Source organism: Oncorhynchus gorbuscha, linkage group LG12 (assembly GCF_021184085.1).
Source record: "Oncorhynchus gorbuscha isolate QuinsamMale2020 ecotype Even-year linkage group LG12, OgorEven_v1.0, whole genome shotgun sequence".
NCBI classification, from domain to species: Eukaryota; Metazoa; Chordata; class Actinopteri; order Salmoniformes; family Salmonidae; genus Oncorhynchus; species Oncorhynchus gorbuscha.
In genome coordinates, this window is record NC_060184.1 from 72,161,874 (window position 1) to 72,180,439 (window position 18,566).

An 18,566-nucleotide genomic window follows, 5' to 3' on the forward strand; every position below is an offset into this window, starting at 1 on the left:
ATATAGATTGCTTGTATTGTTTTATAACTCCTAGCCGAGCAGTTTGGTGTCTCCTGTCAAGCTGCTGCTGCTCGATTTGTCCAGAGCAAAGGAAAATGAATGACAAAGCATAACTAAAATTTATGCCATTTATTTCCACCATTATATTGAAGTTGGAGAAAACACAGCTCCCTTGTACGCTCAATGGACCTCAATGCATCTTGGTGCCAATGGAAAAACAATTCATTGTGTCTTCATTCATGACGCCACCTTTCATGATTCAAATATTGACTGACACGAACTAGGGCTCTTCACCAAATGTTGGATTGCAATTTGTTCCATTCATATAACGCAAAGCTCTTTTCATTCAAGCCCAGTTCACCTGTGAAGATAACTTAATGTCATGAATGCTGAATACCATCTAATTTTTAAAAAGCAATAATTGTGTACGCATGTAGATGCATCCGTCATGTCCCCCTTAGAATTCCCCATCCATTCCATCTACAAACGTAGTAATGGAATGAGATGTTGACATTTCATGGAGGTGTATGGGAGGCTTTTCAGCCCACTGCCCCCAGTGTAGCATCTTGGGATGCAGTGACCTTTCGACCTTGTGTCCCTCATTGTGATGAAAGACCTTGGGTGGGGGTTTACTCGCCCATTCTCTCAAACAGAATCAACTGAACAGGATCCATGGAGCTAATCATGGTGTCTAACATCTCATTGTTAATCATCCTCGTGGTGTAATAGGGGAGGCCCTCCGTCGCTGGTGCTGGAGTAGGTTTTCTTGCCCCTTCTCTGCACGTGGTCTTCATTCATCTTCTCCAGTGCCTCGATCTATAAAACGACAAGTGAGGACAGTGTTAATACAAAAATCACAAAGACGTAGAGGAAAGTAACCCAACAACTTAATTATGTGCATACAGGTAGTCAACCACTGTATGAAAGTTAATAACTACAATCCCCGGTTTCTGGTAAGCACTTTGACAAAAAGCGCTCTATAATCTATACAATTTGATGGTTTAGGGTCAAATTGTACATTGAACAAAAATATAAGTGCAACATGTAAAGTGTTGGCCCCATGTTTCGTGAGCTGAAATAAAATATCCCAGAAATGTTCAATACGCACAAAAAGTAAATTTCTAACAAATTGTGCACATCCCTGTTAATATGCATTTCTCATTTGCTAAAACAATCCATCCACCTGACAGGTGTGGCATATCAAGAAGCTGATTAAACATGATTATTACACAGGTGCACCTTGTGCTGGGGACAATAAATGGCCAATAAAATGTGAAGTTTAGTCACACTCCACAATGCCACAGATGTCTGAAGTTGAGGGACCGTGCAATTGACATACTGACTGCAGGAACATCCACCAGAGCTGATGCCAGAGAAGTTAATGTTAATTTCTCTACCATAAGCCGCCTCCAACGTTGTTTTAAAGAATTTGGCAATGCGTCCAACCGGCCTCACAACCATAGACCACCTGTAACCACGCCAGCCCAGGGCCTCCACATCTGGCTTCTTCTTATGCGGGACCATCTGAGACCAGCCACCCAGACAGCTGATTAAACTGTGGGTTTGCACAACTGAAGAATTTCTGCCCAAACTATTAGAGACCATTTCAGGGTCTTGAACTGACTGCAGTTCGATGTCATAACGGACTTCAGTGGGCAAATGCTCACCTTTGATGGCCACTGGCACGCTGGAGGTGTGCTCTTCACGGATGAATCACAATTTCAATTGTACCGGACAGGTGGCAGAGAGCGTGTTTGGCATCGTGTGGGCAAGTGTTTTGCTGATGTCAAAGTTGTGAACAGAGTGTCCCATGGTGGCGGTGAGGTTATGGTATGGCCAGGCATAAGCTACAGACAACAAACATAATTGCATTTTATCAATCGCAATTTTAATGCACAAAGATATCGTGATGAGATCCTGAGGCCCATTGTCGTGCCATTCATCCGTCGCCATCACCTCAATTTTCAGCATGATAATGCACAGCCTCATATAGCAAGGATCTGTACACAATTCCTAGAAGCTGAAAATGTCCCAGTTCTTCCATGGCCTGTATACTCACCAGACATGTCACCCATTGAGCATGTTTGGGATGCTCTGGATCGACATGTACGACAGCGTGTTCCAGTTCCCTCCAATATCCAGCAACTTCGCCCAGCCATTGAATTAGTGGTTCAACATTCCACAGGCCACAATCAACAGCCTGATTAACTCTTTGCGTATGAGATGTGTAGTGCAGCATAAGGCAAATGGTGGTCACACCAGATACTGACTGGTTTTCTGATCTTCTCCTACCTTCTTAAAATAAAAAGTATCTGTGACCAACAGATGCATATTTGTATTCACAGTCATGTGAAACCCATATGTTAGGGTCTAATTAATATATTTCAATTGACTGATTTCCTCATATGAACTGTAAGTAAAATCTTTGAAATTGTTGCATGTTGTGTTTATATTTTTCTTCAGTTTAGTATAAACATTCCCCACCCCAATAAGGCATTCAGTGCATGATAGATTTTTTTTGTGTATGGGACTATAGTTAAGACAAGAGCCCACTTTAAACTGCCTGTAAAACTTAGTTCTGTAAATTCAATGCAACTACATGAATCTCCAACAGAGAAATAATACCCTCATAGGGACCTCAATGTTCACTGACCTGGGCAAGGAAGTCTGCCTCGCTGTCACCGCTGAGTTGCAGCCCAGACACGACGTTGAAGAGCTCGTACACATTCATGGCTTCCGACACCCCGCCCTTCTGGAAGAACTGCAGAGACAAGATAAAAACGATATCTTGTTATTAAAACCACCAGCATGTCACTGATACAAAACCTGATGCAAGAAGTGGACATGTTTTTACTTTCGCCTAGTTTCCACCAACACACATCGTATGTTCTGAGGTGTGGCAGCTAAATATACAGGACCTCCTTCTGTATATATACACATCCTGTACCTGAACCCTTCCCGTAACCATTCAGAATGAGCGACTAAACTCAACCCGTAACCATTCAGAATGAGCGACTAAACTCAACCCTTACCGTAACCATTCAGAATTAATGACTAAACTCAAGCCTTAACTTCAGGATTTGACGTTTGAAGAAATGGAAACGAGAGAGCAGCAGAAGCAACGAAAACACTTCGAAATTTGACGTTTGGAGAACATGGAAACACATGAATGCTGCAGTGAGACAGAGCTTGTTGTGCAAATCAGGACTTTAGTCCGTGTTTACTGTGAGCTGGAAGTAACAGGCAATTTAAACCTACAGTACTTGCATCACTGTGAGCTAACTTACCGTAGACACATTCCTGCAGTCCCTGAACAGGAACTCAAGGCCATGAGGGTGATTGGGCTCAATGGACTGACTTACATCAATTAGCCAAACCTACATAAAACAAGATGATTAAATCATTCATGCTGAATGAAGGTAAAATCTCATGCCAGAATATCCAGTTGAAATTAACCATGAGGAATCGGGTATAAAAAATAAGGTGTAGATTGACCCACCTGGATAAATAAAGGTTAGACAAACATGATAAATAGCCTACCTTCCCCTGATGCCACAGCATGTTGTATTCGCTCAGGTCGGCGTGGACGAGGTTACACTCGTGATACAACTGCTGCATCATCTGCAAGGACAGACACACCCAGGGGTCATAATAACCCAGAATTATACTTCTCAGTCAGATACTCATCTCTTTGAAACGAGTGCGCACAACCAGACATTACTATAAGGTACGTAAATACACAACAACATAAGTAACGTCTACATTAGTGCATGGCAGCACAGCAGCTGCACTCACATGAAGCACTTGGTAGTAGGCCCTGTTCATGTCCTCAGAGCCCAACATGGCTTCTTTTAGCTTGGGAGCCGGCACATGGTCCTTGCCAATGAACGACATCACCAGGATGTGCTTCTTCAGAATCACCACCTCGGGGCATGGGATGTCAGCCTTTTTCATACTGATGGAGTGGGGAAGAGAGTGAGCCATAACACAGTTGGAACATTAGAAACTGATATATAAAAATAAAAAAGTTATTTGAACTGAGCTTTTAGATAAATGAGGTGAATCGGTGTTGGTCCATTTAAGTGACATCACCACCACGCACCGAGCCAGGTTGTGCATTTCTTTCTCAGCCCAGAGGCGGATGATCTTGCGGGGATTCAGCTTGCTGAAGCGTTCCTTGAAGCGGTAGTCGTCCTTGATGTACTTGTCGCGGTTCTTGAACTCATTGAGTGTGGTCTTGAAGACCTTGAGTACACACTCATCTGGGACAGCCTTCTCCTCCATGCTGGGAGAAAAAACAACAGTATTGGAAAACCTTAGAAACCAACTACAACTTAATTGACATTTAGGGGTGGCAGTTCTATACAAAAACTGTTAAATACTACAACTATGGCTAATGAAATATGGCAAATAAATCTACTGCTATAGTGTCTCTGTCATGACAATCATTGACAATGTAAATGTCATGACTTAACTTCAGGCAATGAAAGTTCCTGATCTGACTCCTCAGGCCAGGTGATAGACTCCTTGGGTCGATCAACCTTTGGTCAGTCGATTCAAGGTGTGGGTTCTTGCAAAACACAATTTGTCATGTCACCCTCACCTTCCCCCATCTGCATGGAACACCACAGACTCCTTTCCAGTGCTGATGCAGCCGTTGATGTTCTCCAGAACGCCTGCGTTCACCATTTTGTACATGAGCAGACGGGTCCTTGGGTCCACTGCTTGTTCCTGTGAATGAAAAAAAGGGAGGAAAGTACAGAAAAGAAAGCAGAAGTGGATAATCATGACGGAATTCAAATATATTAAAATACTATACAGATCTGAACATGGCATGGGGCCATTTTGTTGTCATTTTCAAATTCTTATTTCTATTGTCAATTCCTCCTTTTGCATAGACTCACAGCAGTGGAGTGCTCCTTTTTGTCATGCAGTCGGGCACTGCGACGCTGCTCAGAGTGGCAGTGTTGCTTCAGGGAGTTGTACACCTGGTTAGAGAGCTTCAGGTCCATGCCAAGCCCATCTCCCACATTGATCTCTGGGGCAAACTGGGAGGACAGGACAGAGAGGGAGATTACAAAAAGGCTGACAGTTTGGGATATGTTCACATTAGTGCGTACACAAATTAAACCACACATTTCAAAGCTCAATGGAGATAAATGCAATTTCCCCAATGTGTCTGTCTATTGAATAACGCTGAACCAAGGAAAAAGGTGAGCTTCTTATCACTCTTACATTGTCCATGCGTGCAGTATTCTTCCTGCCACACACAACCTCATCGTGCTTAGTAGTGATGTTCTTGCCTTTCCCAGTAAAGCCTCTTCTTGGAGTTGTCGTGGGCTTATCTGGAACACATTTAGAAAAAATAGGGAAAAAGGGTTAATGTAGTAAGTTAAACTATTGCTTTAACATAAAACAACCACCAATCAACAGCAACCAATATTTTATGCAAGAAGATGTTGGCCTGTTACAAGTATAAAGTAGATTTATTGGGCCTAGCATCAATACTGATATATGGGGTAAAATTATAAAGGGATGGACGTTACCGGCTTTGTAGGGGTCGTGGCGAGTGTCTTGCCAATCAACTTCATCCTCAGAGCTGTCGCTATCCTCGTAAGGGTGCACCATGCGATAGTTCTCAAAGGAGATGGACACTACAACAGTAAAGAACAATCATATCTCAAATTCTTCATAACGCCACTACTGTTCATTCTTTTTTACACATTCTAGAAACCTGGTCATGTTTACTAGGGTACAAAACACTTGAAAATGTTTTGACATGGAAAACTAAAAATGAGCGGTCCAGGTGTTCTCACCCCGTTTCAGTCTGTTTTATTCCGTTCAGTATCTAATGAAAACGACCCTTGTATTGTTCTAATACCAGACATGTTCATAGGCTTACGTTTGCTATCCCCATTTAATTTTTTTTCTTCCGTGCGCAGCTGGGTGTCAAACTCCTTGTCAAACTGCATCTGCAGCATCTGAGCCAGCATCAGATCACTGTCCGTTTCTGGCTCCTCACCGGCATCCAGAGCAGCATTGACACTAGAACACATAGGATATTGGACATGAACATGCCGCCCTAAACCCACACAATAACCTAATGTGAGTGTGGTGCTAGTTTCAATTGACACTGAAGTGCCTACAACGGCTAGACAAGAGGGTGAGAACATATCCTTTCAAGTTTTGATTTGATTTCACCTTTATTTAACCAGGTAGGTCACTTGAGAAAAAGTTGTCATTTACAACTGCGACCTGGCCAAGATAAAGCAAAGCAGTGCGACAAAAACAACAGCGTTACACAAACAAACGTACAGTCAATAACACAATAGAAAAATCTATGTACAGTGTGTGTAAATGTAGATGAGTAGGGATGTAGGCAATAAATAGGCCATAGAGGCAAAATAATTACAATTTAGCATTAGCACTGGAGTGATAGATGTGCAGATGATGATGTGCAAGTAGAGAGGGTAAGTAATACTATAGGAATGAGGAAGTTGGGTGTGCTATTCACAGATTGGTTCACGTGAATCGACAACACAGACAAGGTGGTGTAAGGGATAGGGATATTGATGATATTATTATTATGGTACTTACTCTGGGGAATCAGGGAAAGCATTGCTTTCCTCATCCAGTTGCTTTGCCAGCTGCTCGCTCATGACGTCAGCGAGGGAACAGGGTGACACCGCCTTGGTAGTGGTGGCGCCCCATGGACTCTGAAGGACCATATATTCAAATGAGCTAATAGCAATACAGTCCAACATGATGCTTCCCTTTGCTAACATATCGATGTACTCGTTACGTGCTTGAATAACTACTTGAATGAAGCGGTAGTTAAACCAATTAGTTGACAATCTATGTGAACTATACGCACCTTAGCCATCCTGTCAATCAAAGAAGCCATGCCAGGGACATGCCGCGACTTGTCTAACATTAATATAGCTTGCTAGCTAATACGTTAGTTACTTATTCTGAATTAGCCAACGTTTGAAGCATGTCAGCCTGTTGGCTCGCCGCTATCAGATTTGCTGTTGATGGATACGAATGTGAATTAGCGTTACAGTAGATCAATTAATGTGTAGCTGTAACATTATTTAAAACTAATTTAGGTCACGTTAATCTGTCCTCCCCAAGACGAGCCTTTTAAGGCTCGGTTTTCGCAAGGGCCATATTACATGTCAAGAATGACGGACTGATTAGCTAAGTTAGCAAACCAACTCACCTTTGGTCCTTCTGCAGTGATCCCTATTTGATCCATGACAGTAGCCCAGAGTTTCAGTCTTTTGGCAGCAGTATTCAGACAGTCAGATGTAGAGCTTGACGAGCAATAATCTTAGCTAGCAACACGTTTACGACGACAGTCTCCTTTTATCGTTTCTCGAATTAGACACGATAATGAAACCGTTTAGATGTGTTATCTTAAGCCAAATAAGAGTTAATGTCACTAATGAACAGATTTCTTGCTAAATGACAAGGATTTTACGAGAGCTGTAGAGCAAATTCTGTTTTGCGTTGTTCCAGAGATATTAGAAAAGGAAGAGAGGAGAAACCTAGCCGGAAATGACTGGACCAACGTGTAAAGCCCCGCCCAGCAGACTTTTGACCAATCGCGTTCAGGTTGTTCTACTGCGTCACGCAGTTGCTACGCTATTCGTCAAGCAATCCCTTCTAAAAAGTCAAGAGTTTGAGTCGAGAAACTTGCCTATTTTCCTCAAAATAACGTAATTTCAAAGTTACACGATATGGTAGAGAACAAGTTAAATATCTCATATCTCGAAAAATATGTGTAATCTTGGACCTGTTGCTCACGCAATTCATGCTATTTCATGCTTTTTTGAACTAGCGTCCAATTAAGTCCCATTTACTCCATGAAGGAGTGATATCGCCCAAAATGCACCGTGCGGGCGATTGATGTCAATAGAATTTCCCATCTCCTCAAAAGTGTTTCTGGTTCTTCATCCTGAATAAGGTAATGACGTTTCGTTCCTTCTTTGTGGGGAAAAAAAGGAAACCAGCAGGTTAAACTAGGCGCATTGCTGCCATCTACAGCTCAATGTGTTTCCCTGCTCCTACCATATGCAGTACATGGATCTTACCCTGATCTTACCAAACTCGGCTCTTTTTAGTATAAAAAAATGCATCCGGTCTTGCAATTTTGTTTTTAAAATGTATGTTATTCTTTCAAAAGCATTTTTAACAATATCAGCCTAAAAAGCAATCACATTATCTCTGAAGTAAATTAGTAGGCCAGACACCTATACAGATCTTTCACCATTAATCAAGGTATACTACACAATATTGGCATTCAATAAGTTTAATTCAGAATACATGTAATTGTTCAAAGTGTGTGCGTGCAGGGGCAGACTGGGACCAGAAATCGGCGCTAGCATTTCTAACCCACTGGGCCCATTTTCTTCCTTGAGGACCCCATTATTAGCCAGATGATGACAGGCCACAAGGCAAAAAATGGACCAGGCCATCGGGCATTTGCCAGAAATGTCAAGTGGCCAGTCTGCCCCTGCGCAACTTGGTAACTTGTCAGTTCTCACTGATCACACACATTCAATGTCCAATCAGCCTGTCTTATATTATTTTCAGTTGAGCAGCCATTCCTCTTATTATTTGACCAAAAAAAACAACATCCCCCTCTGAAACTCATATGCCACTGCATCATCGTTTAGCACTACCTTACTACTATTACACACACACACACACACACACACACACACACACACACACACACACACACACACACACACACACACACACACACACACACACACACACACACACACACACACACACACACACACACACACACACACACACACACACACACACACTCAGTGTCTGTCTGTGGTACAAAATACTTTTAAACTAGAAGAACTTGTCCCAATTGGTATTTTTAAATAACCGATGAATGATCTTGAGACTGATTCCCTGACCTGTCAATGTTTTTAATTTGCTATTTTTGATTTTGTTGTACTCTTGTGAATACTATGGTTTTTACTAGATTACTTGTAGTTTTTCATGTTGTTTGTCTGTAATTTTTGTAATGACTTGGTGCTGCCTATCTTGCCCAGGACGCTCTTGAAACATATATTTTAAATCTCAATAAGCCCTTCCTGTTTAAATAAAGATTAAATAAAATAAAATAAAATTGGGCCAGTAACCGAAAGGTTGCTGGACTGAATCCCTGAGCTGACAAGGTACAAATCTGTCATTCTGCCCCTGAACAAGGCACTGTTCCCTGGTAGGCTATCATTGTAAATACGAACTTGTTCATAACTGACTTTCCTGGTAAAATAAAAAAATGTATTCCGCCTAAAATACATCCACAAAAATAAGAATTCTTGTACGGAAGTCAATGAGACTGTCAAACATATTTTTTTATTTCAAATTTGCTACCTGAGGCTTATTTGATAGAATAAGCTGTAATGGTAAGGTTGTTGTGCTGATATAAGTGGACTTTATATCAGAAACAAACAAACAGACTTTATATCAGAGTTGATCCAGTTGTTCACATGGGTATCTGCTCTCTCATTGGCTAGAATGGTCCCACCGGATTCTCGCCTCCTCCTGCCTGCCTTCCATCTTTAAGGACATGTATTTCCATTGTTAGAGCTGTCACTAAACTATCTTGTCAAATATTATAGATCATCTTTGATTACAGGTAGGGGTGAGGGTCACATGACTGAAATGTTTGAGAAAAAACTTTTCACCTTTGACCTCTAGATGAACCACAGAGTAGACATCCAAACCTCGATCGACACGGATGCCACACATATACATCCCAGAATCCTTTTGGGTCAGCTCAGTGATTGTCACGGTGAACACTCCATCTGCGTTGTTGTCATGGAGAGAGAACCTCCCAGTGTTGTGCTTGGATGTGACTGTAGCCTGTTGTAGACATGTTGAGGGTCGGGTCCCTATGCAGAAGTACTTCTGACTCTCCTTGTGCTGAGGCTTGTAGGGACAGCTTACTGACACAGAAGCTTGGCTGTTGCCCTGGACGAGGGCACGGTTGTCACAGCACCAGTCTGCCAATCAAATGAGATACAAATTTCAGTTCAATTCCATTTTGTCCAAGACATTATTACACAAAGGGCAAATTCATGACAGGAAAAACCACATGAATGTCACGTAATCACTTCTCACATGTAATATTACGTGAAGTTAATTTGATAACATGTGATAGCAGGTAAAGATAACATGAAACAAAACATGTGAATGTTCTTGCATGTGGAACTGCAAATTTCAAATGTTAATAATGTTATTTAACCCTTATTTTACCAGGTAAGTTGACTGAGAAAACATTCTCATTTATAGCAACGACCTGGGGAATAGTTACAGGAGATAATGGGGGGGATGAATGAGCCAATTGTAAACTGGGGATGATTAGGTGACCGTGATGGTAGGAGGGCCAGATTGGTAATTTACTCTTGAATGTTACTCCTGAATCACTATGCTAAATATAATAGTTTTTATTGAGTGTATTGTGCAAAGCTGAAGTCCAAAGACTGGGAATACAGGTACAATCAGTCATTGACACAAACATGGTGGCGTTGCAGGAATATCAGAATGCCGTGAACCAAGAGGTTGTGAGTTTAAATCCCAGGTGAGGACATGTTGAATAATAATTACTGTATAAAAAAAAAACACACACAATGTAATCATGTATGTCAAATATGTACATTGAAAACACTGCAATTATTTTGTGATGTTCTGGGGACATCCTAATGAGTCATTTCTGTTTCCAGGGCATCATCTGTAAAATCTCATGTGAAAAATATTCATGTGAAATCAAATGTTACATGCAAAACGTGGAAATTTCATGTGAAATCATTTTGTAAGGGATGTGCTGGACAAAGCGATTTTAGATATATTATATACAAATGCACAGTAAACATTGGTAAATTGTCATGAGTTTAGTCAATGCTATCTGTATCTAACTGTCTTTAGAGTATATTTGAAATTGTTAAATGTGCCTGCGTCATTTTTGTGTTGATGTTCCTGTAAAAAAATATTTTTTACATACATGTATAAAAAAGGGAACTTACCTTTGACTACTTGCAGTCTGACTTCTGTATAGATGTCTTTCCCATATCTGCTCACAGCGCACCAGTATATCCCAGCATGCTGTAGGGTCAGTTTAGTGACATTCACAGTGAAGACTCTTCTCTTTATGTCATCATGCAGAGAAAAGCTGCCTTTCTTAGTGTATTGAACTCCCAATTGAGTTTCAATGACAATATCAGAGTTGTCACAGCCCCTATTACAGAGGTACTTTTTGTAATTCTCATACCCATGGCCATAGGAGCAACTGATCACTGCTTCTCCTCCTTCGTATCCTGATACTACGATCTCATCTGCAATAGATACACTCCACAGAGCAGCTGGAGAGAGACAACACGTTTACATCAGACACAGATCTGCCCTTTAGTTACTAGCTGCTTCAGCACAGAGAACAATAAAATAGAAGCAACAGCAAATCAAATGTGTTTAGCAACTGCAACAGTGTCCAGTGTTCTTCAAATAAGCTTTATGTTATGTTTTGTAAATATGATGATGAACTCACCAGAGAGGCTAAAGAACACTCTTCGAAGACTTGTCATGATGAACTGCTGTTCTCAGTTGGTCTATATTGACTTCATTAAGTTGCTGTCTCCTGTCTCTCACCTTCAGATTACTCCTACTTCCTCCTAGTGAGGGTAGGTTAGCTAGTCTCTCTCTCTCTGTGTGTCTGTGTGTTATTCTATTCTCTCCACTTCAGTGTTTCCTGTGTGTGTCGACTTCTTTCTGATGGGGGACACCAGCCTTGCAGAACAAGCATCGTTGTTCACAATCATATAATGTGCATGTGTGTGCGTGTGTATGTTATTTGTATACAAAGCCATTTATCTGTTTATCTGTCTACTATTGAACAGTTAGGTATCCATTGTTTTACATTCAGCAGAAACAGAGTCTCCAGTTCTGTACATAGGGAAACCATAAAAATGGACAACAATATATTTTTGTCACCAGTTCTGTACATAGGGAACCCATAAAAATGGACAACAATATATTTTTGTCTCCAGTTCTGTACATAGGGAACCCATAAAAATGGACAACAATATTTTTTTGTCTCCAGTTATGTACATAGGGAAACCATAAAAATGGACAACAATATATTTTTGTCACCAGTTCTGTACATAGGGAAACCATAAAAATGGACAACAATATATTTTTGTCACCAGTTCTGTATATAGGGAAACCATAAAAATGGACAACAATATATTTTTCCTCCACGTGGGATTTTTGTCAAATCAATCATTTAGATTTTCTTTTATCATGAACATTTCTAATGTTGTAAAAAACTAAATTACATGGTAGGGTACTAGGGGGTAACAAGATTTCACCAACTTATTTCCCTGAGGCTCAGCAAAAAATGTCCTATGTTCATGGTCCTTCTGTAGCTCAGTTGGTAGAGCATGGCGCTTGAAACGCCAGAGTAGTGGGTTCGAGCCCCGGGACCACCAATACGTAGAATGTATGCACACATGACTGTAAGTCGCTTTGGATAAAAGCGTCTGCTAAATGGCATATATTATTATTATTATTATAACTTTTGGAGATATTTAAACAAAACGATTTTGTGGTAAATGTATATATTTTAAAAAATATATATTTTTCGTTCTAAATATATTCCAATGAAGTTAGATCTATGATTGTCTTTTAAATATACAAGTAGGAAAGCCTTAAGAGAAATAATCCACTTGTTTACAGAGAAAAATGTAGATCATTTTTGAGTAAAGTAGTAATATGTTGGATGAGTTTGTTGGGGGCAACTCGCCCCCCCTACTATGGGGTAACTGGCCCCTAGGGGCTAGTTACCCCTTTATGGTTATGTATGTGTTTCTATCTGTCATTTAGACAACGACTAACGTTAGCGCTAGTTTATGCTAACTTGCTAGCTAGTAACTTCACTAGTAGTAAATGCTAGCCAGCTAGCTAGGAGTGCTAGCTAGAAACCTTACTACCAGATCGTCAGAGGTAAAATACATTAAAAAGAAAGAACGTAATTGAATTTCAGTTGTAAATGTTTACACTGGTGACTGATAGATTTACAGTTAATGTTACTTTATAGTCCTTTAGCTAGTTTCCACAGCATTTTATGTCATATAGCTAGATAGCTAACTTTGTTTTTAAGATAGAGCTTTTCAACTGGCATCTCTCCCAATGTTTTCAGTCACAGATGGGGAATAGATTAGGTGTGAACAGTGCAGGATGTGGGCTCATGAGTTGTGGTACAATAGCTGTGACCTATGTACAAATTAAAATGTGCAATGGCAGAGAATAAGAGAGTTGCCACATCAACGTTACACTGAATGATTTAACCTGTCAGTGCTAGGGCTGTTTACTGCCCCTACTGGAGGAATTTGGTGCCCTTATTAAACAGGATAAATGTTTGTCAAAAGTTGCTAATATATGCATATAAAAAATATTATCGAATAGAAAACACTCTAAAGCTTCTAAAACCGTTTAAAGTTTGTCTCTATGTAAAGCAGAACTGTCAGGGCATGCATTCTCCCAAACTATCTCTTGTCATGATAAAAGTTGGCCCAACTTTGACGTCATCGCAAACACCCTTCACAAACAGTTACAGCTCTGGGAACAGTTCCTACGTGTTCAGCGCGATCCCTGCTTTCAATGGGGCTTCTCATTGTGAGAATCGCGCGCTCACGGGAGTTTGAGGTGCCGAAAGCTCTCGGTCACGCGAAAAAACAGGTTACTTTTATGCGCGCTCTGGTCAAGTTCTGTCTTTTTTCCAAGATCGATTGAACAATGCCTGTGTTTCTGTTCGTCCTCACAATTGCTGTACACCTTTATAACATGTTAAAGCTTGATTATGAAGTTAGTTTGACAAGTTTACTCGACATATAATATGTAAGTTCGACGTTTTGGTGCGCATCCACTTGACTTTTGGCTACATTTTGACCGAAATGTGTAGTTTTTGAGCACCGAAAGACGCAGACTTGAAAACTAAACACTGTTTTGGTAAGTATAATCCCTTCCAGGTCTTTTGATGGAAGAACAGCAAAGGTAAGGGAATATTTATGTGGTAAATTTGGGTTTCTGTGGACTCCAAGATAGAGGAGCCAGAATGCTACATTTGGAGCGCCGACTCCTAGTATAGCCTAGTGAACGCAACCTGTAACGTTAAAAATAAATGTAACACAGCGATTGCATTTAGAAGAAATGTATCTTCCTATACATATGTAGAACATGCATATTTAGTCAAAGTTTATGATGTGTATTCCTTGTTAGCTGACGTTATCTGCCAGAGCTATCGTCATTTCTCCTGACATTTTAGTAGCATTTTTTGAACGAATCGTCATTGTAAACAGAGATTTATGGATATATATTGCAGATTATTGAAAAAAAATGTAATGTACTGTGTAACATGTTATATTACTGTCATCTGATGAAGATTTCAAAAGGTTAGTGAAATGAGTTTTCTTTTAATCCTGCGTTTGTTGATTGCATATTTTTTCCTACTTGGCTATGCAAATGAGTTATGTCTGCGGTGGTGGTTTGACATAAATATGTGCTATGTTTTCGCTGTAAAACATTTTAGAAATCTGACTTGGTGGGTAGATAAACAACTTGTTTATCTTTCATTTGAGCTATTGGACTTGTTAATGTGTGGAGGTTAAATATTTTTAGGAATATTTTTGCGTTCCATGCGCCACATTCCAGCTGAGGGTGTGGGGGGGGGGGGTCCCAGCTGGGAACGGGTGTCCCCAACAGGTTGAAAACTTGCTTGATTGATGTCCTTGGTTTCACAGAGGTGCTTAATAACATTTCATGTACACACTTTATTAGATAACATATGAAATGCACATTGTTATATTTGGTAACACATGGTTATTTTCCCTCGACTCAATCCCCATTCGATGCATGAACGGAGGTGGAGCAATGTCTACATAAGGGCGCCAATTAAAAGCTCACAAAAGCTCTGATGAAGGATTTGAGGCCGATACGTAAAGCTTCATAAAGCGCAGTGATACTAGCAAGAGCCGTGTGCGCACTGTAAAAAATGACCCACCGGTCTAGTAAATATTGGAAAAGAAAATCTAAGATTTTTAAAATTTGTAATTTAAAATGTACCCCCAATTTCGTGGTATCCAATTATTTTAGTAGCTACTACCTTGTCTCATCGCGAATTGTGGCCCGGCCAATTGTGCGTCGCCCCACGGAGTTTCTGGTGGCACAGCTGGCGCCCTTAACCACTACGCCACCCGGGAGGCCCTGAAAACCAACGATTTTTACTTAAAATAATAGGTTTTTGGTTTTACTGTTATGCAGGTGAATGAGGACCCAAAAGCAACTTGGCGAAAACAGAGTCTTTAATCCAGTAAAGTAAAAATACAATCATAAAGCACAATTTCCACTCGTAATGACGAGAACAGACTGGAGACTCGATCTTGAACTGCAGGTTGCCTCGGGAAGGCACTTGAACGTAGCAGACTCAGACACCTGCTCACCACGCAGCATCTGAGGGAAACACGACACGACAGGGCGATACACAGACACAGCACGGTGAACAATAGACAAGGATCCGACAGGGCAGGAACGGAAAACAAGGGGAGAAATAGGGACTCTAATCAGGGAAAAAAGATAGGGAACAGGTGTGGGAAGACTAAATGATTGATTAGGGGAATAGGAACAGCTGGGAGCAGGAACGGAACGATAGAGAGAAGAGAGAGAGGAAGGGAGAGAGAAAAAGGGGAACGAACCTAAAAAGACCAGCAGGGGGAAAACGAACAGAGGGAAAAGCAAAATGACAAGACAATATAAGACAATACATGACAGTACCCCCCCCACTCACCGAGCGCCTCCTGGCGCTCTCGAGGAGGAACACTGGCGGCAACGGAGGAAATCATAGATCACAAACGGTCCAGCACGTCCCGAGAAAGAACCCAACTCCTCTCCTCAGGACCGTAACGGAAAAACGAAAAAAAAAAAGGAAACTAGGGTACTACTCTAAAAAAAAAAAAAAAAATGAGACACGGGTAGAGAACTGAAAGCTTTAGAGCAAACAGGACCAAACAGGCCAGGAGAGTAACAACTAGGGACAGACTGAGACACAGCAAGGGCAGGAACAAGAACAGGAGAGATGCGATGGCAGGGAACAGACTGAGACCCAGCAAGACCAGGAGCAGAAGCAGAAAAAAAATTACCAGACTTCTTCTGCGCGCAGTCCGAACACGCAGCCACGAAACGGCGCGTGTCACGCTCCTGAGTAGGCCACCAAAACCGCTGGCGAATAGAAGCAAGCGTACCCCGAACGCCGGGATGGCCAGCTAACTTGGCAGAGTGAGCCCACTGAAGAACAGCCAGACGAGTAGAAACAGGAACGAAAAGAAGGTTACTAGGGCAAGCGCGCGGCGACGCAGTGTGCGTGAGTGCTTGCTTAACCTGTCTCTCAATTCCCCAGACAGTCAACCCGACAACACGCCCAACAGGAAGGATCCCTCGGGATCGGTAGAAGCCACAGAAGAACTAAAGAGACGGGATAAAGCATGAGGCTTGGTGTTCTTAGTACCCGGGCAATAAGAAATAACGAATTCGAAACGAGCGAAAAACAACGCCCAACGAGCATGACGCGCATTCAGTCGTTTGGCAGAACGGATGTACTCAAGGTTCTTTTGGTCAGTCCAAACGACAAAAGGAACGGTCGCCCCCTCCAACCACTGTCGCCATTTGCCTAGTGCTAAACGGATGGCGAGCAGTTCGCGGTTAGCCACATCATAGTTACGTTCCGACGGTGACAGGCGATGAGAAAAATACGCACAAGGCTGGACCCCATCGTCAGTATCGGAGCGCTGGGACAGAATGGCTCCCACGCCCACCCCCGACGCGTCAACCTCAACAATAAACGGTTTAGTGACGTCAGGTGCAACAAGGATAGGAGCGGATGCAAAACGCTTCTTGAAGAGAACAGGACAACAATCATACGACCGGTGAGGAGGAAGGGAGTTGGTTCTGGACCGACTGAAGACCGTGCGCAGACCATGATACTCCTCCGGCACTCCTGTCAAATCACCAGGTTCCTCCTGAGAAGAGGGGACAGAACAAACAGGAGAAATAGCAGACATTAAACACTTCACATGACAAGAAACGTTCCAGGAAAGGATAGAATTACTAGACCAATCAAAAGAAGGATTATGACACACTAGCCAGGGATGACCCAAAACAACAGGTGTAAAAGGTGAACAAAAAATCAAAAAAGAAATGGTCTCACTATGGTTACCAGATACAGTGAGGGTTAAAGGTAGTGTTTCATATAATATACTGGGGAGAGGACTACCATCCAAGGCAAACATGACCGTGGGCTCCCTAACTGTCTGAGAGGAATGTCATGTTCCCGAGCCCAGGCTTCGTCCATAAAACAGCCCTCCGCCCCAGAGTCTATTAATGCACTGCAGGAAGCTGCCGATCCGGTCCAGCGTAGATGGACCGGTAAGGTAGTACAGGTACTTGACGGAGAGGACCGTCTAGTAGCGCTTATCAGTCGCCCTCCGCTTACTGATGAGCTCTGGCCTTTAACTGGACATGAAATGACAAAATGACCAGCGGAACCGCAATAGAGACAGAGGCGGTTGGTGATTCTCCGTTCCCTCTCCTTAGTCGAAATGCGAATACCCCCCAGCTGCATGGGCTCAACACCTGAGTCAGTGGGGGAAGATGGTAGTGTCGGAGAGAGGGGAGACACGGTTAACGCGAGCTCTCTTCTATGAGCTCGGTGACGAAGATCTACCCGTCGTTCAATGCGAATAGCGAGTTCAATCAAAGAATCCACGCTGGATGGAACCTCCCGAGAGAGAATCTCATCCTTAACCTTAGCGTGGAGTCCCTCCAGAAAACGAGCGAGCAACGCCTGCTCGTTCCAGTTACTGGAGGCAGCAAGAGTGCGAAACTCTATAGAGTAATCCGTTATGGATCGATTATCTTGACATAGGGAAGACAGGGACCAGGAAGCTTCTTTCCCAAAAACTGAACGATCAAAAACCCTTATCATCTCCTCTTTAAAGTTCAGATAATTGTTAGTACACTCAGCGCTTGCCTCCCAGATAGCTGTGCCCCACTGCCGAGCCCGACCAGTAAGGAGTGATATGACGTAGGCAATCCGAGCTCTCTCTCTTGAGTATGTGTTGGGTTGGAGAGAGAACACTATATCACACTGGGTGAGAAAGGAGCGGCACTCAGTGGGCTGCCCAGAATAACATGGTGGGTTATTAACCCTAGGTTCCGGAGGCTCGGAAGACCCGGAAGTAGCTGGTGGCACGAGACGAAGACTCTGATACTGTCCTGAGAGGTCGGAGACCTGAGCGGCCAGGGTCTCAACGGCATGCCGAGCAGCAGACAATTCCTGCTCGTGTCTGCCGAGCATCGCTCCCTGGAACTCGAGAGTAGAGTAGAGAGAATCCATAGTCGCTGGGTCCATTCTTGGTCGGATCCTTCTGTTATGCAGGTGAATGAGGACCCAAAAGCAACTTGGCGAAAACAGAGTCTTTAATCCA

At 42.3% G+C, this 18,566-nt stretch overlaps 2 protein-coding genes across 2 annotated transcripts; both read right to left on the reverse strand.

Annotated features, from left to right (window-relative positions):
• Positions 1-114: 114 nt before the first annotated feature.
• LOC123991363 (serine/threonine-protein kinase RIO3-like) lies at positions 115-7,567 on the reverse strand. The gene is made up of 13 exons (XM_046292876.1): positions 7,223-7,567; positions 6,598-6,716; positions 5,903-6,045; positions 5,547-5,654; positions 5,236-5,345; positions 4,905-5,048; positions 4,604-4,731; positions 4,103-4,285; positions 3,796-3,955; positions 3,541-3,621; positions 3,288-3,377; positions 2,654-2,761; positions 115-816 (listed from the first exon to the last, which is right to left on the reverse strand). Exons 1-13 carry the CDS (start codon positions 7,256-7,258, stop codon positions 706-708), a joined length of 1,521 nt encoding a protein of 506 aa, XP_046148832.1. The 5' UTR covers positions 7,259-7,567; the 3' UTR covers positions 115-705.
• Positions 7,568-9,375: 1,808 nt separating this feature from the next.
• LOC123990338 (polymeric immunoglobulin receptor-like) lies at positions 9,376-11,692 on the reverse strand. Its single transcript, XM_046290922.1, has 3 exons — positions 11,579-11,692; positions 11,061-11,396; positions 9,376-10,040 (listed from the first exon to the last, which is right to left on the reverse strand). Exons 1-3 carry the CDS (start codon positions 11,613-11,615, stop codon positions 9,658-9,660), a joined length of 756 nt encoding a protein of 251 aa, XP_046146878.1. The 5' UTR covers positions 11,616-11,692; the 3' UTR covers positions 9,376-9,657.
• Between the last annotated feature and the right edge of the window lie 6,874 nt (positions 11,693-18,566).